Source organism: Rhinoderma darwinii, chromosome 2 (genome assembly GCF_050947455.1).
Source record: "Rhinoderma darwinii isolate aRhiDar2 chromosome 2, aRhiDar2.hap1, whole genome shotgun sequence".
Classification (NCBI taxonomy): Eukaryota; Metazoa; Chordata; class Amphibia; order Anura; family Rhinodermatidae; genus Rhinoderma; species Rhinoderma darwinii.
In genome coordinates this window covers 163,070,919-163,096,887 of record NC_134688.1, presented here as the reverse complement: position 1 = coordinate 163,096,887, position 25,969 = coordinate 163,070,919, and the positions used below count along the sequence as shown (strand labels likewise).

Genomic DNA, 25,969 nt, shown 5'->3' with positions numbered 1-25,969 from the left:
ACTGGTAAGCAGTAATGCTGACAATGTTATGTTCTTGCTTCCTAAAAAGCCGACTGCAACCGGAGCTGCTAATGGGCCCTTCTCTCTACGCAATACTGAACACCGCATCAGTATTCCACTGATCTTTAAACTACCCCTGAATTTATTTAAAGACCTTGTAATTTTAGGGCCCTGCACTCCGCATTAGGATGAAAGGGTGACCGTCTATTTATTTTTACTTTCATCTGACAATGAATCACCAAAGTTTTTTGTTTTGTAACGTAGGTTTAGGGACCTGTTCACACGTAGTATGAAAAAACAAAACAAAATAAAACGGCCCATTGATTTCAATTGAGGCAGAGGCGTCTTTTTTTTTTTTTTTTCCCCTCCCCGGGTGGGTTTTTAGCCGTTCGTGGTAAAAAAAAAAAAAAAAAAAGGCTGCATATTCTTTCCTGCCACGGTTCTGCCTCTGACCTAATATTGAAATCAATGAGAGGCAGAAAAAAAACTGCCGCTTGTTTCCGAGCGTTTTTCACTGCATTTTTTTCCCGATGTCCTCTGGCTGTGGGAGAAAACCATGGCAAAAAAGTGAAGTCAGGTCAAAAATCTGCCTCAAAATTCCTGAAGGCAATTTGAGGCAGATTTTTTCTGCCTCCAAAAAACTTTGTGAATTAGGCCTAAGAGCCAGTTCACAAAGAGTTTGTCGCGGAAACAGTGTCGGGGTCAGCACCAGAAAACATCCGAAACCACCTCCCATTGACTTCAATGGGAGGAGGTGTTTTTTCTGCGACATTTTTAGCCACTCGCGTTAACAAAAAGCGGCATGCCCGCTCTTGCCGTGGCTCCGCCTCTGACCTCCCAACGAAGTCAATGGGAGACAGAGCATTTTTTGCAGCGTTTTTTGCCTGCTCCGCTCAATGGCCGCGAAAATCGTGGCAAGAATTTGCAGGCAGGTCAAAATCTCCCTCAAAATTCTTTCAGGAATTTTAAGGCAGATTTCTCTGCCTGCAAAAATAACTCTGTGTGAACAGGGCCTAAACGGGCGGTAAACCTCTTATTCAAGGGACTGATTTGTATGGACTATCTACTTACTTTGCGATACCCCTTTTAAACAGTTGCGCCTAAGGTACTCGGACCGTACCAGTGTACCGCCGAGGGTGTCCGGGCGGGAAAGGTAGCGTTGCCTACGCAACGACCCGCGTATTTGTACCAGCGGTAGGACGTTGTCCTCCACAAAGTAATCTAGTGCAGTCCGGTGACCTAGGCGACTAAAGAGATCAGGATAAACCGGGTGGCAGAGTGGCATATCTGTGACCAGTGGAGCACTATAGAATGCGGGATCCATGCGTCCACTTATTCCTTTGACAAAAGGGCACGGTGGGAACTGCCGCGAAGGTAGAGTTCCCCGTCATCGGTTATTGACCGCTTTGCTGAAATTTATATGCAGCTGTTTAATAACGAAGTTGATTGGTTCTTAATCTGCCCATGTGTGTCGTAATTAAATCCACGTTACAAGCGCGCTCGGCGATTGGTGCACTATAGTAAAGAAATGGAGCTCGGTGACCAATGTGTTGTGGCGAAAATAATCAGCATTGTATGGTCTACCAGTTTCATTCAATGTTTCTCTACTTAGCCCTTTTTCAGTACACCATTTATCTATTGACTGATGTCCGAAAAAAAATATATACACTTCTTGGGCTGCCAAAGCCTTGTTCCCAGTGAGTATACTGTAAATTGGTCTGCTTACAAATGGGTAAATAAAATCTTCCATCATGAAATGTTGATGTAAAACATAGCAGAATTGTCGCTGTTTATTACATATGAACTATATAGCCAGTCAGCCATGCTTTGCTTTGCATGACAGTGAGGCGAGTCTACAGGCAGAGGGACTCTCCCAGGCTGTCTCTGCGCACGATGGAGGAAGCAGGACTAGAACAAGAATGCTTGTCAATCCGCAGGTCCCTAGTGACTAGCTGTCAGAGAACCATTTCCAGGGCAGGGACATTCATGCATGTGGTCAGCCTCTGAGGCAGGTCACGTTGCCATAGTGACTGGGGTGACTGCCTTTTTCCTCATCCCCTTTGCTATCCTCTCTCTCGTTACTACCTTTGATGTAGTATTAAACATCAAAAAGTAAAATTAGGTCAGTAAAAAAAAAAAAAAAGGCTCCTGCAAGTATACGAGCGCAAGGCATGATGGGAGAGCCGTATTTGTGAGCTGCTTTAAGATTCACTCTCTGGCTGTCTGCATCAGTAACCGTTTTTTTTTTCTTCTTCATCCTGGGCATCGCCCGAGGCAGTCTTAAGGAGACGATAGGGAATAGATGCTGTGTATCTGATGCTGTCTTCTATTTGTATCCATATTTTTTCCTCCAATTTTCTCGTGCTGAGGTTTTCTTTTCTCCGCCTCCTCCTATACCTCCCTTGGTGGTGCCTCGCTGAGTCGATGCTGGAGAAAGTAGGGATGGAGACTGTCACTGCGAGTCACGGGGAGGCACTCTGTAAATGGAGCCAGGGCTGCTAGGGACATTGACTGTAAGCAGCTGGGATGGGTTGCACTACTAGTGTCATCCTTTTTAAAGGCATTTGCACAGTATTGGAGAGAAACTGTGCTTATATCTGCAAACAGCAAGGGGAAAATAATGCTGTGGAGTACACCGCACAGAGCTTGTCGAGGGAGGACTCCGGCTTCACCCATTCATCTCTGGTAAGTATGGAATGGCATATCATCGCCGGCTGTTTGAGCTGCATGTACATATCCCTATTGTCAAACAGCCAGGAATCCTAATCTGTGGGATTATATTAAGTGGGTGTTTGTTTCCTCCTTGTGACATAAAATCACCTTCTCTTGCTCTTAGTATTTTAATATTTAGTAAGGTGCTGAGGTTATGTATTGCTAATGTATAGAATAAGTCCCATATACGTACATACAGCATGAAATAATCTGCCGTGTATGGTGTGGTGCTGGCACGTAAGAAGCTGCGTTCACATTTGGGTTTCCCTGGGCTGGGGCTCCTCATACAAGCTATTCATCAAGTCTTTTTGTGTGATGTTTAATTATAAGAATTAATAAAGCAGTCACTTGAGCAGTTCTGTATGCCCTTGGCTGTCTGGTGACTACACACTGGCGCTATAGATACTATGTCTTTCTTTGCAGCATAATTGTTGTAATCTAGCAGAAGCAATGTGATAATATTGCACTAGACTGGTTGTAATGTGATCTATATTGTGCATGGATTTCATTATTTAAAGAGGATTTGTCACCTCTCCTGGCATGTCCGTTTTAGTGAATACTTGTATTCACCATTTAAATAACAATTCTGGGGCATTTTATCTTAGAATTCTGCATTGTGCTGTTCCTCTGTTATTCCTCCTAGAAATTTATGACTATATTGACAACTGGGTGGTACCATACACCTTGTCAAATGGGCATGTCCCTTCACAGTCTAAGGCCTCATGCACACGAACGTATTTTTTTCCTTCCGTAAATACGGGTCCTTGGTCACACGTATTCAACCCATATTGCACCAGTATTTACAGACCTGTGCCCGTAAATACGTGTCCGCTGTCACCAGTATTCCATCCGTATTTACGGGCACTTTTTCGCTGAAAAATTGCATTGCATTAATCCGCAGCCCTTCTCTCTATCAGTGCAGGATAGAGAGAAGGGGCATCCCTTTCCGCAGTAAAAGAAATTCATACTTACCCGGCCGTTGTCTTGGTGACGCGTCCCTCTTTCGACATCCAGCCCGACCTCCTTGGATGACGCAGCAGTCCATGAGACCGCTGCAGCCTGTGATTGGCTGCAGCGGTCACATGGGCTGAAACGTCATCCCAGGAGGCCGAACTGGAAGAAGAACAATGGAGTTCTGGGTAAGTATTAACATATTATTTTTTTTTACACGTTTATCTATATTGTGATCGGTAGCACTGTCCAGGGTGCTGAAAGAGTTACTGCTGATCGTTTAACTCTCTCAGCACCCTGGACAGTGACTATTCCCTGACGTCGCCTAGCAACACTCCCATAATTATGGGTGCACACACGTAGTCACCCGTAATTACGGGAGCCTCATAGACTTCTATGGGCCTGCCCGTGCCCTAATTACGGCCTAATATAGGAGATGTTCTATATTTTTTTAACGGCCCGGGCACCTTCCCGTAAGCATACGGGGAGGTACCCGTGGCCAATAGAAGTCTATGGGCCCGTGATTACGGGCGTTTTTACGTTCGTGTGCATGGGGCCTAAGACTTTGAACGCTGATTGGAAAGTGTTAACCCAGGTGTTTTATGGGGAGTACAAGTTTTCACTAAAACTGACATGTCAGGAGAGCGGACAGGTCCTCTTTAAGATAACTACATCTGCAAGTCATCAGATGCAGTATATGTGACAATTGCTTACAATTAGGTTGAAGGATGTGATTTTTTTAATATTTTTTTCATTAAAGCTAGGACCTCAATTGTTGTAGTTTAGGGTCCAAGAAATACTCCGCAAAAGCTTTGCTGTGTCTGACCCCAGCCATACTTGACTTTATACTGCTGCATATACAACAAATCTTACTGTGACCCAAAATAATGTATTTCTTCCATGTACACTAATTCAGAATCCAATATATTGATCCCTGCATGCTAAGTATATTTGCCTTATTTCTAAAAACAGATGTACCTTAAATAATTAAGTAGCTAGAATCTCAGGCTACATTCACATGACAGGAAAAATTGGCCGTGACTGTTTTTTTTTTTTTGTTTTTTTTTTAAACTGTTGTCCTATGGCCGTTTTCAGAACAATGTAGTTTTATGGCTGTATTCACACATCCGTTTTTTTTAACGGCCGGTGGATACTAGCTGTCAAAACATAGGACATGTCCTAATTATGCCCGTTTTCACGGCCTGTCCGCCCCAATAGAACGCAATGGATCAGTTTTTAACGGCCGTTTTTCAGGAATCAATCCTTGTGGCGGCCATTAAAAATTGGTCCTAGCCCTCTCAAGAGGACTCCCTGGGCATAGCGCTTAAAGTAGCTTCTCCAGGAGCTACTTTGTCCAACATATATGGACAGTGATGTCAGGGCTTTCAACTGTGGAGTCCCCGGCCAGAGCATCGCAAACTCTCTGACCAGGGACTCCTGTCTTGGGAAAGCCCTTGACGCCACTGTCCATATATGGACACTGGTATCAGGGGCTCCCCCTGTAGATGGCACACCCCCTGTAGATAGCCCCAACCCCCCAATGTAGATAGCAACCCCCCACCCCCTGTAGATAGCACCACTGTAGCTCCCTGTAGGAGCGGAATCCCCGCCGTCCAGACCCCGCTCTGGCCAGGGATTCTGCTCCCAGAGGAGTCCCCGGCGTCACTATCCATATATGGACCGTGAAGTCAAGGGTCTACTCCTGAAGCGGAATCCCCGTCCAGAGCGCTGCTGACGCTTTGGCAGGGGATTCCGCTCTTAGAGGAAGCCCCTGACGTCACTTTCCATATATGGACAGACGTCTGGTGCCGAACAGGAGGGTGCTATCTACAGGGGGGATGCTATCTACAGGGGGGGGGGGCACAATCTACATGGGCACTGTGGTGGTTTCAGGGGGTTGGGACAAAAAAACCTTGACATCCCATTTTTCTATGTTTAACGGCCATGAAAAACAGATGACAAACGGGCATTAAAAACTGACAGACTGGAAATGGATGAAAATTTGGAGACCCACTGGTGCAAAATGGCCATGAAAAACGAACAGTTGATCGGTTTTTAAAGGCAAATTTTTTTTTCACTGTTGTGTGAATGTAGCCTTATTGGACATATTGAAAAATATTTATTTGCAGCAGATAATTTTAGGAGAGTGAATGTAGACATTACTACATCATTTGTATTTTTTACACAAAGGTAATTTCATATTACTGAAAATCTCTACCTAGGAATAAGTCACTATAAGTCAAATGGTTCTATGACCTATGTTAGGCCTCATGCACAAGACTGTAGTGTTTTTTTACTGTCCGCAAATACAGATCCGTAGTCATTTGCATATCTGGCTTGCTGTCCGCAAATATGGTCCATAGTGCAGCCGTATTGACAGATCTGAAAAAAAAAAGTAGGCTACAAACGATGTAACCAACATGTCCCAATCACTTGATCGCTCAGTCGCCATTTCCATGGGGAATTCCCTGCAGTCGCATAGCAACGCTTCCGCAATTACGGACAGCTACGGATGCACATCCGTAGCCGTTCACAATTTTGCATGCGCCCAGAGGGAGACCGGGATAGGACATGTTCTATATTTTGCGGATTATTTCTGCGGCCTGGACACACATCCGCAAATATACGGAACGGTGTCCGTGGCCTATATAAATGAATGGTTCTGCAGATTATCCGTAATTACGGATAAAAACTACGGTCGTGTGCATGGGGCCTTAAAGAGGCTCTGTCACCAGATTTTGCAACCCCTATCTGCTATTGCAGCAGATAGGCGCTGCAATGTAGATTACAGTAACGTTTTTATTTTTAAAAAACGAGCATTTTTGGCCAAGTTATGACCATTTTCGTATTTATGCAAATGAGGCTTGCAAAAGTACAACTGGGCGTGTTTTTACAGTAAAAGTACAAGTGGGCGTGTATTATGTGCGTACATCGGGGCGTGTTTACTACTTTTACTAGCTGGGCGTTAGGAATGGGAGTGTATGATGCTGACGAATCAGCATCATCCACTTCTGTTCGTTAACACCCAGCTTCTGGCAGTGCAGACACACAGCGTGTTCTCGAGAGATCACGCTGTGACGTCACTCACTTCCTGCCCCAGGTCCTGCATCGTGTCGGACGAGCGAGGACACATCGGCACCAGAGGCTACAGTTGATTCTGCAGCAGCATCAGCGTTTGCAGGTAAATCGATGTAGCTACTTACCTGCAAACGCCGATGCTGCTGCAGAATCAACTGTAGCCTCTGGTGCCGATGTGTCCTCGCTCGTCCGACACGATGCAGGACCTGGGGCAGGAAGTGAGTGACGTCACAGCGTGATCTCTCGAGAACACGCTGTGTGTCTGCACTGCCAGAAGCTGGGCGTTGTGAAGAGAAGTGGATGATACTTCTCGTCAGAACGCCCAGCTAGTAAAAGAAGTAAAAACGCCCCGATGTAACGAACACAATACACGCCCAGTTGGACATAAGAAAGCCTCATTTGCATAAATACAAAAATGGTCATAACTTGGCCAAAAATGCTCGTTTAAAAAAAAAAACAAAAATGTTACTCTTATCTACATTGCAGCGCCGATCTGCTGCAATAGGAGATAGGGGTTGCAAAATCTGGTGGCAGAGCCTCTTTAAGTATTAGATACGTGGTGGCCTTACTCTCCCCCAAACACTGCGAAGACGTGACTTCGCTGTCAATCGGCTATAACCTGTTCATGATGGGAAAGCCTTAAATTGAACCTTCGTAAAACAGAAGCGCTGATTCATTTCAGAGAGAAAATATCGATAAAATCTGTCTAGAAAGATTTACAGTTTGAGGTCTTTGATATTCTAATGCTCCGTGTTCTCATGACTGGCCGAATTTAGATGAATGACCAAGACAATGGCATGGGTTCACCACTTTTTCTGAAACCCAACTCTCACAGTAACAAGTAATAGTTTGACAGATATTAGTTCAACCTGGTTCCCTGCCAGCACATGTATACGGTCATGGGGCATCCTGTGTAACGTGGGTGCATTTAGCTTGATTGTGCAATAATTCATCACACACTGTATGCCAACCTCTCCAATGAATAAATATAATCCCCTCCACTCAAAGATGGGCAATCCTCATTACACGTAAAATCTAATTCCATTCTTGGCTCTAAATTTATGGCTCCTGCATGGAACATATTAGTCATCTGAATGCAGCCTAAAGCTTCCTAATGCTGGGTTCTCACGTAGATTAAACGCTGCGGAATTCAAGCATTGGAATTGTGTACGGAAAATCTGCAGCTTTTACAGAAGCAGGAGAATGATGAGATTTGCACAAATCTCATCCACACGCAGTGGAAAAAATCTGCTGCGAAAACGTTCATAAAGTGACCTGCAGTGCGTTTTTTTTATCCATGCGCATTTATGATACGGAATCCTTGCACTTTTGTTGTGGATTTTTCCCATTGAATTCAATGGGGAGGTAAAACCCGCAACAAATAGCAAATTCTGCAATTTTTGCAGCGGAAACGCTGCGGTTCTGCCACACAAATCGCAATGTTTAATTTCAAGTCTATACTTACCCCTGGGTGACATGGCTCCTTTTCTTCCCGGCTGTCTTCTGTGCAGCGGTCACATGGGCTGCAGCGTCCTCACAGGAGGCTGGGCTGGACAGGGAGCCGAGGGATGCGTCGCTATGTCAGTGCTAGTGAGGTAAGTATTGGCTTTTTTTTTTTCCCATGTTCCTTGTAGCCATGTGCAAGGTCCGTGATAGCGGGCACGAATGGCCGCGGACTGTCCTATTTTTTTCGGGTCACTTCTACGGCCTTGACATTTACCCATAAATATACGGGAAGGTGTATGTGGGCCATAGGAATGAGTGGATCAGTATTGTTATCCGTAATTACAGCTCCGTAGTTGCGGATGAATATTACGGTCGTGTGCATGAGGCCTCACGCAGTGTATCCGACCTGTGGGAACATAACCTAATGCTTTTCCTGCATTTCCCTAATGGAACCAATTCCGTTTTTTGTGCAAAATATATGGCTTACACATGGAGCGATAATAATCTTGTGTGAATAACGCCTTAAGCATATGTCCTTGAAAAGCATGGAGGATTTATATGAAATTCTATACCTCCAGGACCTTGAAGCTGAGGTCATGCTCATTGCTAGAGAGCCAGTGATGTGTGATTTATCTGCTATATTACATACTGCAATATGATCCATCATAGTATGCAGAGAAATGTCAATCTACCGGTTAAGATGATGCATGGGCCTCGAGTGGTAGTTCTCTTTTGTGGGTGCTCAGAGGCTGCGTACTGATTTATTTTCAATTAGGCTAGTTCTACACAATGACTTTGGCCGTAACACAGGGTGCACGGGCCAAAGATCGCTGTGTCGCGCGGCCTGCATCGCAGGTATTGAAAGGGAATGTGGTCACTGCGTCCCGCAAGTTGCCACGACACCGCAGTCGCAAGAAGTCCAGTGGATTTAAATTCCTTGTCTCTGTGGTGTCGCTAAGTCGACCACATTTACTTTTATTACCTTCAGCAATCTTTGGCTGTGGGACAATAGAGGGGGTTTTCCCATAGCCATGAAAGCTTACTATAGGAATGTGACTGACTTGTAATGTCAGCAGTTTGTTAATGACATATATGGTAGGAAGCAGTTGTTTATGCAATTCTAGATATTTAAAGAGACCCTGTCACCACATTATAAGTGCCCTATCTCCTACATAATGTAATCGGCGCTGTAATGTAGGTGACAGCAGTGTTTTTTATTTAGAAAAACAATCTATTTTCACCAAGTTATGACCTATTTTAGCTTTATGCTAATGACTTTCTTAATGCCCAACTGGGCGTGTTTTTACTTTTGACCAAGTGGGCGTTGTGGAGAGAAGTGTATGACGCTGACCAATCAGTGCCCAATCAGCGTCATACACTTCTCTCCATTCATTTACTCTGCACATAGTGATCCTGCTGTTTTCACTATGTGCTGTCACACAGACCCACATTAACGTTACTGAAGTGTCTTGACAGTGAATAGACATCACCTCCAGCCAGGACGTGATGTCTATTCACAAACCCGACACTTCGGTAACCGTTGTGTGGGACTTACAGCACAGCAAGCGTAATCTCGCGAGATCACGCTGTCAATAACAGCACAACGTGATCTCTATGCTGTGCTGTAAGTCCCACGCAAACGTTACTGAAGTGCCGGGATTGTGAATAGACATCCCGTCCTGGCTGGAAGCGATGTCTATTCACTGTCAAGACACTTCAGTAATGTTAATATGTGAGTAGGATCACTATGTGCAGAGAAAATGAATGGAGAGAAGTGTATGATGCTAATTGGTCACTGATTGGCCAGTGTCATACACTCCTCTGTACAATGCCCACTTGGTCTAAAGTAAAATAACGCCCAGTTGTCTATTAAGAAAGTCATTAGCATAAAGCTAAAATAGGTCATAACTTAGTGAAAATAGATAGCAGTGGTTTTTATTTAGAAAAACTGTCACCTACATTACAGCGCCAGTCACATTATATAGAAGATAGGCCACTTATAATGTGGTGACCGAGTCTCTTTAAGAATAGATTCACCTAAGGTATTCTTCGTAATAAGACCAAATACATTCTGACTTAATGTGTCCTGCCGTTTCAATAGTCATTTAAAAATGACGCTACACAGTGGTGAATGACGGCTGGGTAATCGCCTGAGATCAGTGACAGTCACTGTGAGGGTATGTTCACACGGCCTATTTTCGGCCGTTTTTCGGGCCATAAACGGCCGAAAAATTGGAAGCAGAACTCCTCCAAACATCTGACCATTGATTTCAATGGGAAAAACCACGTTCTGTTCCGACGGGCCGTTTTTTTACGCGGCCGTTTTGAAAAAGACAGTGTAAAAAAACAGCCGCAAAAAAGAAGTGCAGGTCACTTCTTGGGATGTTTTTAGAGCAGTTTTTCATAGACTATTGAAAACCGCTAGGAAAATGCTGCGAAAAACGCGAGTTGCTCAAAAAAACGTCTGAAAATCAGGAACTGGTTTCCCTTGAAAACAGCTCCGTATTTTCAGACGTTTGCGTGTAAACATACCCTTAGGCCTTATTTACACGAGCGTGCTAAACGTTCGTGGGACGGCCGTTGAAACAGCGGCCGTCCCACGGACCTATGTAATTCAATGTGACCGTTCACACAGCCGTTGTTTCAACGGAACATGTGAAGGGTCCGTGGGAATATAAGACATGTCCTATCTTTTCACGCATCCCTCCATAGACTCATCTATGGGGGGTGCGAGACATCGCGTCCCGCAGCGCCTAGCACTGATGCACCTCGGCCGTGAAAAACTGTAGTTTTTCACGTCCGAGATGCGCAACGCTCGTGTAAATAAGGCCTTACTGTGATTTTGTGGTGCCCAAAGTGTTTGTCACTAGAGATGAGAAATTTTTCACCAAATTCAGATTTTGATTATTCACCAAATGTGGTAATCGAGATCTTCTATTATAGGAGGCACCACGGACTTCTATCTAACATTAGGTTTGGATGTTTCTTACATTCGGAAACTGTTGCATAGTTGTAATATAATAGATACAAATGTCCTGTCCATTAAAGCTTAGAAGGTGGAGTGGATTTGGTCACATATTGCATATAGATCAGACTTTTATAGCTGAAGAACAGAGGAGAATGGCTGCAGTATTCTGCATATGTTCAGCGGTGGCAGGGTTGGGTGGCGCAGTGAAAGTGTTACTTGGTGCCCTGTCACCAGAAGATCAATAGACTTCTGTATTGCATTTAGCTGGTGAGGCTGCTGGCTGCTGCCACGGTGGGTGTTGCCTCATATGAGTTCACACTTTTTGCTTCTGATCCTTCAGTTTAGAATTGGGTTACTTTTTCCATTGTGTTTCCTGAGGAACAGTGTGTGTGTGTTGTGCCTTATGTTACCCTGTTGTTTCCAGAAAAATTATTTAAAACTTTTCATTCCTGCTGCTGGGGTCATACACATACATGTCAAAGAAGCAATGTGTTCACGTTCTTAGAACGCCTCCCCTACCTGTCCTGGTGTGGAACTACAAGAAGCAGAATGTCCATATAGCCTGGCAGGTCTTGCTGGGCATGTTTTATTTAGCACAGATCCTGAATTGGTACCCTTCCGCACACTGATAGAAAGCATACACCTCATTTATACTTCTTACAGTCCGAGAGTTGTTGGTTTCTGTTATGATAATGTTTAGCTTTCTGGCCACAGGGGGGAAATTCTGACGTGTAGAAGAGAACCTTGTTTGTACTTGGAGTTGGGTGGTAGCCAAAAGTTCTAAAACTACAGCAGCGATCCTAATCTGAAAACAATACATACCTTTGTATAAGGCTGTCATGTGTAGATTATACCAGTCAACGGAAAGGTTCATGACTGGTAACATTAAACGCTGTAACAATGACATTCTCCGTTTTTTACATTCTTTTAGATGGTCGTGTAAATAGTCTTAGCGGCTGTACCGAGGACCACTGGTGAAAGACTAATTAGTTTTTACAACTGCATAATATATGTGTAGGGAAGCCGCCGGGTACCCAGGACGAGTTATTACGCTTTGTACTGAGCCGTAGAAGGGCTTCCATAGAGGTTCATAAGATCCCTACTTTACCTCGGAGATCCTCCAATTTCATTCTGTCTAATTCTATACTAAACAGACAGAAAAAAATAATTGACTTGCGTTAACGGACGCCATATGTACAGAGGTAGTGTCCCCTTGAAGCTTTTGGGCCTGTTCACATCACCGTTCGCTTTCCGTTCCAGGATTCCGTTCGCTATTGATTCCGTAGTTAAATAGGAAACCTGCCGGAATGGTGACTGAGTCGACTGCGCTATTGATTCCGTCGGAAAATCGGAAACCTGCCGGAATGGTGATGAACGGAAACCATTAGCAATGTTTCCGTCACCATTGATATCAATGGTGACGGAAACAGAAGCTGTGGTTTCAGTTTCACTTTCCGTTGCGGGGTTCACCCGACGGAAACCTCCGAACGGTGATGTGTACAGGCCCTTTTTTCTAGGCGAGAATATCTCTGTACACATGGAGTCAGACGGAGCACTGAGGCTGTGCAGCTGTGTGCAAAAGGCTCTGACGTGTGCGTGAGCTCCAAGGTTCAGTTCCTTGGGTCTAGTTAGATTTTCTTCACAGCTGGTAACTCGCTCCAAGGTCAAGTCCACAGCCTGTTGACAATGGGAAGATTTTTCTTTTATTATTGTGAGATTTACACAGCTGCCACTTGTAGTTCATGTCCCTGTGTTCTGTACAATAGTCCAATTGTTTGGACTGCGTTTCCTCATAACGGAGAATAGATTTATGCCTTGTGTAAAAGCATTTGTATAGGAGCAGTGCAACCCAAGTACCCTGTATGCATTCCTTACACTTTGTGAACTGTGTGAGTTCCTTTCAATATTACACGTTCATTAAAGAGAACCTTTCACTACCCCATACGTGTGCAGCTGAGTGCACCATGTTATAGGCGCTGCTGCTCGGATTCTGGGTCACTTTGATTTACCGGTCTAGCCTCCGCCGTTCTGGGGATATTGGTGCCGTTGTTGTTGGCGCCTGATATGTAAATTAACCCCTTACTGTCATTGGAGAGTTCCTGGACATGGAATGTGCAGTGCTCTGACTGTCCAATCAGCTGCGTCAGTGTCAGGGTGGCTTCTGGTGGTCTAGTCTTCTCATCACTGGGTGATAGGAGCTGGAGAGAGGAGAGCACGCGCGCAAACACATGCAGCAGTGATCCACAGCACAGGCGCCACTGACCAAGGAGGAGAAGCGAAGAGAAGAAGTTTCTCTTCTCTCCGCCGTTAGACCGGGGCTGCGGCTGTGTCACACAAAACGAGAATGCTCGTCCTAATGCGGCAAGCACCAGTCGCTCAGGACGAGTATTCTCGTCCTGTGTCAGCAACCAGTTAAGGTACTGACACCGAGCAGCATCCGTACCTATGCAACGATGCAGCACTGATGGCGTCGCATAGGTACTGACACTGCCCGGCGGCAGTACCTTCAATGAGCCGCTGCTTGAAGAGGGAGCCGGAGAGGACCAGGTGGGAAGAAGAGAGCAGTGAGGTAAAGGCCTGTCCACGCCCAACAGACTGATATGATATGTGAACTGAGCTATGCACACGTTTTCTGAAGGTTTCATGAAATACTGGAGCAAGTTCAAATGTGGTCTTGTGCCAGTTTGTCATTTGACGCTTTCTGATACCTACAAAGTACAGTTTAGCACTGTCCTGAATACTTATTATCTGTCATTGACAAGTAGTCTGCTGGTTGCGGATAGACAGCATTCTTGATGTCTAAAAATAACAAATGCTGTTTTCTAGTTGGCGGCTTTGTTACTAGATCGAGGAAATCAAATGTGAATGCAGGCTACTTAAAGAGAACCTTGCACCTGCCCATACATGTGCAGCATGTAATGGGCAGGGCTGCACAAACCCTGGGGCAGTTTAAATTTTTTCCTACCCTCCTTCGTTATTTAGGTATCGGTGCCGTTCTATTTGGCGCCCGATATTTAAATAACCCCCTGAACTGTCAAGGGGGCGTGTTTAGGCAAGGGGACGTGTAACATCGCTGTGACACTGTCCAATTAGCTACGGACAGAGTCACCGCAAGAGCTGGAGAGAGGAGAGCCTGTGCGCGTGCTCTCACTCACTCTCCATCTCTCGGGAGATAAGGACAAGACTGTGTGATCTCTCGCGAGAGATGACGCAGTCTTGTCCTTGTCTCTGGCGAGAGATCACGCAGTCTTGTCCTTGTCTCTCGCGACGGATCACGCAGTCTTGTCCTTGTCTCTCGCGACGGATCACGCAGTCTTGTCCTTGTCTCTCGCGACGGATCACACAGTCTTGTCCTTGTCTCTCGCGACGGATCACGCAGTCTTGTCCTTGTCTCTCGCGACGGATCACGCAGTCTTGTCCTTGTCTCTCGCGACGGATCACGCAGTCTTGTCCTTTTCTCTCACGACGGATCACGCAGTCTTGTCCTTGTCTCTCGCGACGGATCACGCAGTCTTGTCCTTGTCTCTCGCGACGGATCACGCAGTCTTGTCCTTGTCTCTCGCGACGGATCACGCAGTCTTGTCCTTGTCTCTCGCGACGGATCACGCAGTCTTGTCCTTGTCTCTCGCGACGGATCACGCAGTCTTGTCCTTGTCTCTCGCGACGGATCACGCAGTCTTGTCCTTGTCTCTCGCGACGGATCACGCAGTCTTGTCCTTGTCTCTCGCGACGGATCACGCAGTCTTGTCCTTGTCTCTCGCGACGGATCACGCAGTCTTGTCCTTGTCTCTCGCGACGGATCACGCAGTCTTGTCCTTGTCTCTCGCGACGGATCACGCAGTCTTGTCCTTGTCTCTCGCGACGGATCACGCAGTCTTGTCCTTGTCTCTCGCGACGGATCACGCAGTCTTGTCCTTGTCTCTCGCGACGGATCACGCAGTCTTGTCCTTGTCTCTCGCGACGGATCACGCAGTCTTGTCCTTGTCTCTCGCGACGGATCACGCAGTCTTGTCCTTGTCTCTCGCGACGGATCACGCAGACTTGTCCTTGTCTCTCGCGACGGATCACGCAGTCTTGTCCTAGTCTCTCGCGACGGATCACGCAGTCTTGTCCTTGTCTCTCGCGACGGATCACGCAGTCTTGTCCTTGTCTCTCGCGACAGATCACGCAGTCTTGTCCTTGTCTCAATTGACAATTAAATAGCCCCCATTGACAGTTCAGGGGTCTGTTTTAAATATCGGGCGCCAAATAGAATGGCATTGATATCTAAATAACGGAACAGGGTATTAAAAAATTTAAAGTGCCCCACGGTTTGTGCAGGCCTGCCCATTACATGCTGCAGGTGAAAGGTTCTCTTTAAAGCGTTACAGCTACTGCAATTTTTTTACCCTTGGAGAATAATTGAAATGGCAATGACATTTAGTGACGACGTAGTCCCAGCCTAATTTCACTTCTGTCTTCTAATTCATCCAACATACTATGGTGGTGGTTTCAACAACCCATGCTTTACTGAACATACCTTATTTATCATGCCATCATTTCCGTTGTAGCATTGGATAGAAGAAACCTTTTTGGATCCCTCCCTATGAAGTTCACGCATCATTCTATGAGTGAGTAGAGGAGCGCTTGACCCCTGTGTTTTGCTGGCCTCGGTCTTCTGTCAGTGGATTTCAGTAGACAGAGAGAAATGGAAGGCAGCGTGTCTGACACTGCCTGACCCAGACGTCTTGAAGCAGGTGGCTATGTGAAATGGCTCTGTTCTCCGATGACAAGTGTGAAAGCCTTGTCATGTGGCTGCGGAGTTACCCATAGTTCAATTTCACTTTGGTTTCTGAAATGTCTGCATGTTGACAGCCAGGAACGGCTATCACCAAAATTATAGTTTTAAAGCCTTGTGGGAATGTTTAGCTGAAGTGTAAAAATACATTGGTTTACTATATTTTGAAATACTGTAAGAATGCGTTCGCGCTTGGCGTTTTCATTCCATTTTTCTGTAAAAATTGCAGAAAAATATCTTTCTGTAAAAAAATAAAGTGAAAATGTAATGTATGTGAACTTTCAAGTCTTGCACTATGCTAGGCAGGTCTGCATGTATCAAAAAAAATAGTGTATAAAAACTGGTAATTTCCCCTGTGCCATCTGTATAAGGGGAGAATATGTATATAGAAGGCTGTCGAGCTTTTTCCCATCCAGTCTAACATCTCTGTGAGACCATCGCATAGTATCTGATCTCTGTTTTCCCGTTCCTTGGAAATACCTATATTAGAGAAATCGTACTATCCCAGCAATACTAGGTGGATATCAATTTAGTTTTTAACAATTATAAAATGCAGAACTCTGTAAATAGTAATGGGAATATTCTTGTAACTTCAATATGAATGTGTATTTCAGATGAGTTTACTCCAGAGATTCTTAAGAAGAACATTGTAGAACGGAACGCATGGCTCAGCACATATTTCAGTAGGGTTTGGTGATCTCATGTATTATGTTGATACATGGCGTATATATTTACAATCTACGGTAGGATTCGGATGAGGGTTTGCTGTTTTTCTCCAACTTGGCGATTTTCTCAGCTGTTTGTTTTCCTAGACGAAAAAGTAGTGGTGGTTCAGTGTGGAGCGTCCAAAGACAATGTTTTCTCAGCTGTTATCTTGTGCTCCTGCAATGCCGTCAGTCATCCTATACATCAAGTCGCCACTTATGTCTGTCACGTTTCTAGAGATTGTGTCCTGCTTTGTGTTTATTTCTTTGGTACTTCTAGATTCATTGTAAAAAATGTAAAATATGCAATTGAATCGTTTTTTTTTAACATTAAAGTCAGCGGGATGGCAAGTGAAACTTTTTGCTATGTGATGACATTAGGACATTCGTGTAGCCTCTGATACGTTTGATAAATCACCCCTATTGTATACAACCTCGTCCTGTCTGGTGCAGGTATTTTTACATCCGAAATTCTGTAACAAAGTACGGTACAATATTAGTGGGGTTTTAACAAACTCCATTCACTCACAGCATAAAAAAATCCGCTGCGGATTGTTGGCGTCCTACAAATGTTCAAATCAAGAAATGGAAATCCACTGTTAACTTCCGCCCCAAAATAAACCACAAGATACATGCGTATTTCTTTGCAGGTTTTGGTATGGATTTTTAGGCCAGTTCCACAGCGTCATTTTTATGCAATGTGTGAACATAGCCTAAAGAGTTTGTCTCATGAGCAAAACCACTTTTCAAAAAGAAGCCGACATGTCTCACCACCAGCAATATCGCCGGGGGAAGCTTTAGACAGCACTACATGAATGACCGTCCATATAGTACATGAAGCTCTGTTCTGGCAGATAGTTGGGATTCAATATGGCATCCATATCTCTTAATAGTGCAAATAGACGGGTTGTACTGCTAGGACAACCATTTCATGACATCCTATTACAATCACTAGAATCCATTGGGACATCCGTTTACAAATGGCATTTTGTCACACAAGATGGATGGAAACAGAAAAAGATTGATAGCTGTGAAGAGTACCTTCTAGTCATGTGAATATTGTTACTGTTCACCATCATAGTATTTTTATAATATTCATCAGTAATTACGGTTCGTAATTACGGACAGCAATTACGGACCCATTAATTTTTTATTGGCCACGGACACCTTTCAGTATTTTCACTGATGGGTGTCTGTGCTGAAAAAATTATAGAACCGGTCCTATTCTTGTCCGTAATTACAGCAAGGACTCTCCCATAGAAGTCTATGGGAGCTTCCGTGAATACGGACGGCTACGCATGTGCATCCGTAAACCGTCCGTATTTACAGAAGCACTGCTAGGCAGCATGCTGATATTTGCGGTCTCCCTCTTTTTTTACGGATCCAGATATATGGATTAAATACAGATGCAATACAGACCATATTTGCGAATACCAATCTGTAAATACGGATGGATTATGGGTCCGTATTTATGGACAGTATTTACTGATAGATAAATTTCGATAATTTACAGAACATTTCTACGGCCCGGACACCCATCGGTAGCGATACGGAAAGGTGTTCGCGGCCAATAGAACAGAATGGAGCCCTAATTGCGGACCGTATTACTATCAGATTACGGACAATTTTTCTGGTCGTGTGCATGGGGCCTTATTGTGTAGATATAATTGTTAGAGGGGTTATCTCACCACAACAACTCCTGTCCATATTCCCATTAGGATATATGGATGTCCTAGTGGTGGTCACCCACTGCGGATTCCCCTCTGCGCCGGAAATGAAAGCCACTCTTGCGCACCCTACATGTTCAGGTATTGCATGGACAGCCGTTCATTTGAATGGCCAGCATGTAATGCTACATTTTCCCTGCCGTCCGGTCTTTCCCTGGTGATAGCAGCAGATTGTATGGAGTTAGCGAAGCCGAAACAACGGTAAATATCCACAGGATAGGTCATCAGTATACAATTATTGGGGGTCCAACACCCGGACCCTGCACCAATCAGCTGTTCCGAGTACCGGATCTTGTACAGTGACCGATGTCTGAAGCAAACGGCTCTGGTCACAGTGTAGCGGCATTGCTGTAGAACTGCAATTCTGCTCCTATTTTAGTGAATGAGGAAAGTTGGAGTAGAATGCAACACCGCAAATGCCTCCTTAATAAATGTATTGTCTTTCGGCCGACCATGCTTCGCGATTGTGGTGCAAAACCCGTGGCCCTGTACCGTTCATTCCTGCTTTCCCACTGTTAATACTGTAAAATAAAAAAGTATGACGTTGAGTGCCGCTCGGTGTCAGGATCTTGTATGAACCGCAGCGTTGTGAGGGGAGAAGAGGAGCAGTGAGGAACTTTTTTTTTTTTTTTTTTTTTAAATGTCTGATGCAAATTTCAGTTCAATTTGGGCTCTTATGCAACTTTTCTACACCAGGAATGAAAACCTGTTAAACATGCCCCAATTAAAGACTGTTTACTGTGAATAATTATTCATAGTATCCGTTATTTCCCGAAGAAGTACTAAGGTGTTAGGCAGGTGCGTGAGGTTTTCATAGTCACTTTCCAGATTTAAACCTGCGATGTTGAGAAATCAATGTTGTGAACTGGGTTTCACATAGAGATGAGTCAGGGATCTATTGTCATTCAGTCATCGCTGCGCTGGCTGCATATGAAGATCATCCCAGAAATAATGAAACATTCCTGCTCCGCTCAACGTGGAAAGTGAACTGTTGACACCAGGCCAGCGTCATGCACCCGGAGCCTCCCCAGAATCCCGGTAATTCAATAACCCTACATAAAGGGGACGGGGTTTCCTTTTCTCCAGCATTCAGTCCTGGCTGTGTTGAGATTTCTGAATTATGCTACTATTATTTCAAGCTGTAAACAATTGCCTATGTGTTTGCTGTGTACTGGGGAGATTTTCTTCTTTCTCTTCTGGAATGGAGACAAAAAAGGATTGCGCTCGACATTGGCGTGTGGTCATTAACTATATACAAGACAAATCCGCTTCTGTGATGAGCATCCATATTTTTCTGCCGGAGGTTTCCATTCTTGACTCCATGATTTTCTGCCAGAACTTTGGTGTAGAATCGATCTACTTAGTGCACATGACTAAAAGACTTTCATTAAAGGCCATGTACACCTTTGAAAACGTGTTTTTTTTTTTAATATCAAAATATCCAACAGTATGTTTAGTGCAACTTTCGAATTCGTTTTTATTAAATATTTTTTTACTTTTTGAGATGCAGCTGCTTCGTAGCCTGTATACAGAGCAGCTATATATTGCTCTGAGACCTGTATCCGTCAGGTCCGTGGGACTGGCGGGTTCAGAGACAATGGGTCCACCTGTAATCTATCACATCTAAGTTACGAACTTAAATGTGATTGGTAACAGCTCGATACTGTGTGTCAGACACGCAGGACCCGCTTTCTCTGAACCAGTCAGTGCCGCTAACCTGATGGATACAGGATTCAGCACTTGATTCAGCTGCTCTCTATACAGGACACAAAGCAGCTGTATCTGAAAAAGTAAAAAAAAATTCTTATGTTATTATAAAGTTGCATTAAACACACTGATACACATTTTCATAAATAAAAAAAGTAAAAAAACACAACATTTTTAAATGTGTACATAGCCTTTAAAAAGGAAGACCTATTCAAGTCCGCAGGACCATTTCAGGCATAGTATACAAAGCCGTATATTAATGTAAATATTCTTTTGCATTAGACCTCACGCACATGGCTGTATTACGGCTTAGCTTTGCACTTCTAGAAGTGCATTGGGCCTTTCCCGTATCGGTGTGCTTTTGATTTCTGAATGGACTTCGATGTAAAAAAAATGAAATTCATGGCTTTCTCCATCTGATGCCGTATGTACAGAGGTGTTCTCCCCTAGCCTTTTTTTTCTTTGCCTTTTTTTTTCTTTGCCTTACAGCCATTGAAAAAGTGTATATCTGATATCCTGTGTCAGGTGCGCTGCGTACTTTTATTATGATAGCCGCCCTTACAGGTGTTCTCCAGAACTATGGCTGCAGGCATGCAAACTAGTCCGCTGGTTCAGTCGACCAGTATTTCTTGACGATATGGATTAATCCATGGACTGCTGACTGGCTAGTTGATCCTGCAGGGAGCAAATGGAAATGAAGTTTAAAGCATTGCTCGCTTCCATGCCAACAACATAGGGGGACCAAATGTTAAAGGGGTTGTCTAGTCATGACCGTCCTCTAGGCACGAAGCTCATCACGGGCCTGGCTGCTGGCTCTAGCTAATAGGAGCGTCACAAGTGGGGTACCTCCATATACCCTGATAGCGTATATGAATGAGTTGTCCTGATGGTAATTTGGAACAGAACCTCCGCTCTTTACAGACTTAGTTTTTTCGTTTTAATCTTGAATGTGAATTGTATAATGCCCATGTGCGTATACGGTCTATAATTCCATTGTATGAATAGGGGGTAAGTATACTATTTATTACATGGCGCTGCATTGTTATATTACCACAGGTGTTCAGTATGGTATGTCTCTAGTCATTGGCTGGGAGGACTGCCAGTTTAGTAGGAGAAGTTAGACCGTCTCGAGTTGCCTCCCTTATGATTAGTAACAGATTACATGGGTGTGCACACAGACAAAGCCGTTTACTGCAGAGGTATCTTCCTCCATAGGATAATAATGGGAGCTTCATTTCAAAGTGGCTTTTACTGTAAGGTCTCATAAAAAGTAAGGAACAAACCGCGTCTTACTGTATGACAACTGCATGTGTTCTAAAACCAAGCCTGCGCCCGGTGAACTTCTCTGCTGCTACTGTGAGGACAACATCTGCTCTACTACACGGACACAGTGCACCATGCACAGCGCAGCACTTGTGCCATGAAAACAGATCCTCCTTTTCCAGGCCGGACATTATTCCAGCCCCCTTCAGAGGCCGGCTCACAACTGCACTGGATTTCCCACTAGAAAAGAACTCTCAAATTTAGTCTTTTTTTTTTCCTGGTCTGAAACTTCCAAAGCTGGGAGAGGCACTTCCACTCCCTCTGGTTTTCTGACATGTTCGCTCATATTGAAGTACTGTGAAGAGTTTGGAGACCTGTTGTTGGAACCGTGGCTCACTGAAGATGCAAAATAGGACAGGCACAGCCAAAAGTGTTAAGAAGGAGCTGGTGATCGAATCCCCGCTACAGTGTAAGGATGCTGCTCCAGCTGCCGCGGCTATCGAGGCTGAGCCGGAGGCAGAGAGCCACACACCAGAGCTGGTAAGGGCAGACGAGCTGTGGTGCTCACACAATAAGGGTCCATCCAGATGTTGCGATTGAGGGGCTATTAAAACCCCATCCGAAAACCACATGCGTATTAAAAACACTTGCAGTTCGGATTCGGTTGTTCAATGCAGATTTAATCGCACCTTAACTGCCACGTCTGAATGGACCCTTACATAGAAGAACAATTATCTTGTATTGAAATGCACTCAAATCTATTGACCATTATTGTATATTAGAAATGTTACGGCTTTGGGGCTGTTTCCGGTTCCTGGAGGATCAGCAACAAATGGACTCTGTAATAGTGTGTGGTTTATTTTACAAGTCTTTGGGGGTTTGAATTTTTAATACTTGTCTTTTTGGTCATTGATCACTGATGTATTGTGGCTACAATGTGTTATTTTGTAGCTGGTAAACTCTTTGTGGGTTCTTTATGGGATGTCCGGGCCAGGTTCACAATTGCTCACTGTATGATGTTTGTCCAGGTGACTGCATAAGGTCATCCACGCAGTTTGGGCTACAGGGTGTTCATGAGATCATTGGTGCTTGCACCTGGAACCATAACGGTCCAATTGTACGTGTGGTGTTGACCATCACAGTGGCCAAACTAGTGGTACATGTTTTATGGGTTTCTAATCTTAAACTAGTTGGGCAGCACAATTTTTCTAGGTAGCACAATCTATTCCTAATGTATTGTTTGTTTACGTTCGTTTGTTTGTTTTGATCTTGGTACTGTAGTAGATGCTTAGGATACTTTTGTATCTATTTTCATCGTCTTTCTGGCATGTTTTTGTGCCACAGCATTTGGCATGTTGTAAAATGACAACACTTGTTGAAAATGGGGGATGGGGGGGGGGGGGAGATTTGAGCTGAAGCTAGTATGTCTAGTAATGTGAGCATGGGATCTATAACATGGAGTCTGCACATTAATGCCAACACATGTTTTTGGGTGTCAGATTTAAAGCTCTGGCTTAGGTATTGCATTTTCAATGTAGGTTTGATGTATTGTCGTGGATTATACCCACATACTTTATGCATATAGATAAAAAGCTTTCTACGTGATGCTGCTCGTTTTATCACATCATTAAAAGAGAAATGAATTTAAAGATTTGTTAGCGTGGAATACGGTATTGCTTCTTCACGTGTCCGCATTATCCTTTAGCTAGATGTATTTCTTTGGTGTCTGCGTAGAGTAGGTAGCCGGGCATAGAGGTGAATGGACCTGAGTTCTGGGCTATTTCTTCAGTGAATTTCACATGTTGCTGTGTGTGATCTGAAACTGATACCAAGAACATCATGCAAAGAGTTGTTTCTTCGGAGATGTTCAGTTGTCCCCATGACCTACAGGTATCCTAAGTAATGACTCGATTCATTAGTCTTGTTGAAGAGATACATTTGAGTTGTGATCAATGTTCTGTATGGGGTGACTGAATATCACCTACAGCTGTGACTGTCAGAGTCCCATGCATCTGTCACCTGTCAGCCTTGTAACCTTGTTTTATTGGAAGCTCCCAACTCCCAAGCACCAGCAATTTTCTCCCAATGATGATCTAGGATACATCTTTCTTCTGCGGAGGCAACTTGGTTCCTTTTTTTTTTCTTTTTATCCCTGCTACATTAGCTCAGAACTATGATCCGTCATTGCAGCCTAGTTTCATAGTAAACCAGAAGTCTGAAATCCCGCTCCTCGTCAAAGGCTGACTGCTGTTCTGACTATCCTCCATGCTTTGTACTGCAGCTCTGACTTCAGATTTACAGTTTAGTAGAAGCACAAGCCCAGCACATTCTCTGCAGAAAGTTACTATTCCAGCAAAAATAGAATGGTTATAAACTTTAAGTGGAAAAAAAGATGACCGTGTGGTTAGTGTAGTACCTCTTACTTCTGTAGGATATAGGCGATACTGGTCTCTGTACTAGGGATTCTACTGCAACGCTCAACGAAACAGTGTTTTCTGGGGGGGGGGAATTTTACTTTTTTTTTCCGGTTATTTTCGTGTTCAAGGAGCGGGCTGCTTTCCCTCTGTGGGCAGGACCTTTATAGGTGGCATGGGACTTAACCAATATAGAAAAAAGGGGGGTGTTTTTATAACTGCCCTAATTTAATCCAGGTTTAAAAATAAATAAATAAAGGATTTCACTTATTTTACAGTTCACAGCAGATGAAAGAAAAACAAACCAATGTGAACATAAGAATGTAGGAAGCCTATTTCTTGTATGCATTGACGTGCAGCTTTGTTTTTTGCCTGCAAATAGAAAGCAAATCACCATAAACCAAGAATATAATGAGCTTGGAATGATTCCCCCCTGTATTCAGGAACTATGTGGAAAGATGTGATCTGTACAATGATACATCCCCACGCCCTGGACTTCACCTTCTCTGCACATTGTCCAAATCTATTTCACATCTGTGTGAAAATAGTTTCATGTCACTGGTCCAATATTTTTCGGTAGGAGGGAGTCTCCTCCGAAGTCCACAGTTCTCCAAGTGCACAGTTATCTCTTTCTAAAGAATGATACACGCAGCTTCTATTGTACGCTATATACACACCTAGAATTGGGGTAGATCTCATCTGTAATTCACAGCGGTGTAACAGGTAGAATTCAGCTTCCATTCAGAAATATTCTGGAACAATTGACTTATGTCATGTGTACATTTTTTTTATTTTTACGTTCGATCAGATTGAAAAATTTGCCTTTTGCTTTTGTGACCTTAGATCTACAGAGAATCAAAATAAAAGAGAATGTTTTTGAGTTGCTTCCTGATCTGAAATGGTGATGTCCATGGGGGCTGGGATGTGTATACCTACCCATACATTATCTATGATGGGGCAATCACCTGTTGAGGCTTGTGGTATAGCACCGTATACATCCTACCACTATGTAAAACGATTGCTGAAACGATTTGGTTTGGTTGCCTAAGGTTTAAGCATTCTCTCTAGTGAGAGATAAAAATTCACTGTGGATCCATAATGTCTGTAATATGCAGTGCTATGATATGCAGTGATATGATTTATCTTGGTTTGTCAGGTCAACCGGTGAATGGATAATCGCCTTTATGTGCTTTCAGGGCGATTCTTTGCTTTTCAACTCTTCATAGGGCACACAAAGAATATCATTTATATTCGGGCAGAATGTATCAGAAAAAGCACCCCCTTCTCCTCTCCCAAAAATAAATATATGTGCATTTTTATACATCATGTGTGAAATCTTGTATCCGAGTTAATGCTCCCGATTGTCTGTCGCAAGTGTCCACCTGAGTCCAGGGAGAAAATATTGTGGCAGCAACTTTCATATACAGTACATTCGGAAAGTCTTCAAACCCTTTTTCTTTTTTCACATTGTGCTAAAATTAAAAAAAATCTAGTTTTTCCACCATCATTCTGCAAACAATACCCTGTAATGACAAAGTACAAAAGAATTTTAGAAGTTTTTGCAAATTTATTAAAAATGAAAAACTCAAATTTCGCACCGACAGAAGTATTCAGACCCTTTGCGATGACCATTGAAATTGAGCTCTGGGGCCTCCCATTCCTCGATCATATTTGATGTTTTTTTGCACCTTGATTGGAGTCCACCTGGGGTAAATTCATTTGATTGGACATGATTTGGAAAGACACCCCTGTCTATATTGGGGATGCACAATGCATCGAAACTTCTTTAATGTTTCGATATCGTGCAATCTCAAACGGTTCGATATTGCTATTTCATATATTTCGATATTAAGCTGTGCGGCCGCACAGCCTAACATTGTAACACATGAATGAGAGCGAAGCTGCAGTTGTGTGACACAGCCATTGCCCCACTCCTGAGTCCTGACAAGTGCGTGCCGTCAGGATGATGTGATGCGACCAGCGCTGCACTGATGATTGCCGGCACTGAAGACTGAACATGGCAGCCGCACTGCAAAACACGCCTGTGTTCTGTGTTCAGTGCCTGCGCTCATTAGTGCAGCACCGTCCGCATGACCTCATGCAGACTGCGCACGCACTTGTCAGGAGCAGAGCAATGGCTGTATTACACAGCCGCAGTCCCGCTCTAACGGCGGAGATCAGAGAAACCGCTCACTTCCGCCGCTATTTCCTTGAATGCTGCG

General features: G+C 44.0%; 1 protein-coding gene across 17 annotated transcripts in view; it reads left to right on the top strand.

Annotated features, from left to right (window-relative positions):
- DOCK9 (dedicator of cytokinesis 9) overlaps positions 1-25,969 on the top strand; it is a 225,879-nt gene that overhangs the window by 52,375 nt on the left and 147,535 nt on the right. For 8 of the 17 annotated variants that reach the window (XM_075852425.1, XM_075852422.1, XM_075852416.1 and 5 more), the window contains exon 1: positions 2,159-2,685. The exons of 6 other annotated variants lie outside the window; for them this stretch is intronic. In XM_075852425.1, coding sequence (XP_075708540.1) covers positions 2,527-2,685 — 159 coding nt within the window. In that variant the 5' untranslated portion in view covers positions 2,159-2,526. Of the gene's footprint in view, positions 1-2,158; positions 2,686-21,639; positions 21,874-25,969 lie in introns of those variants that run through there. 3 more of the 17 variants (XM_075852429.1, XM_075852418.1, XM_075852417.1) reach the window with 1 other exon arrangement.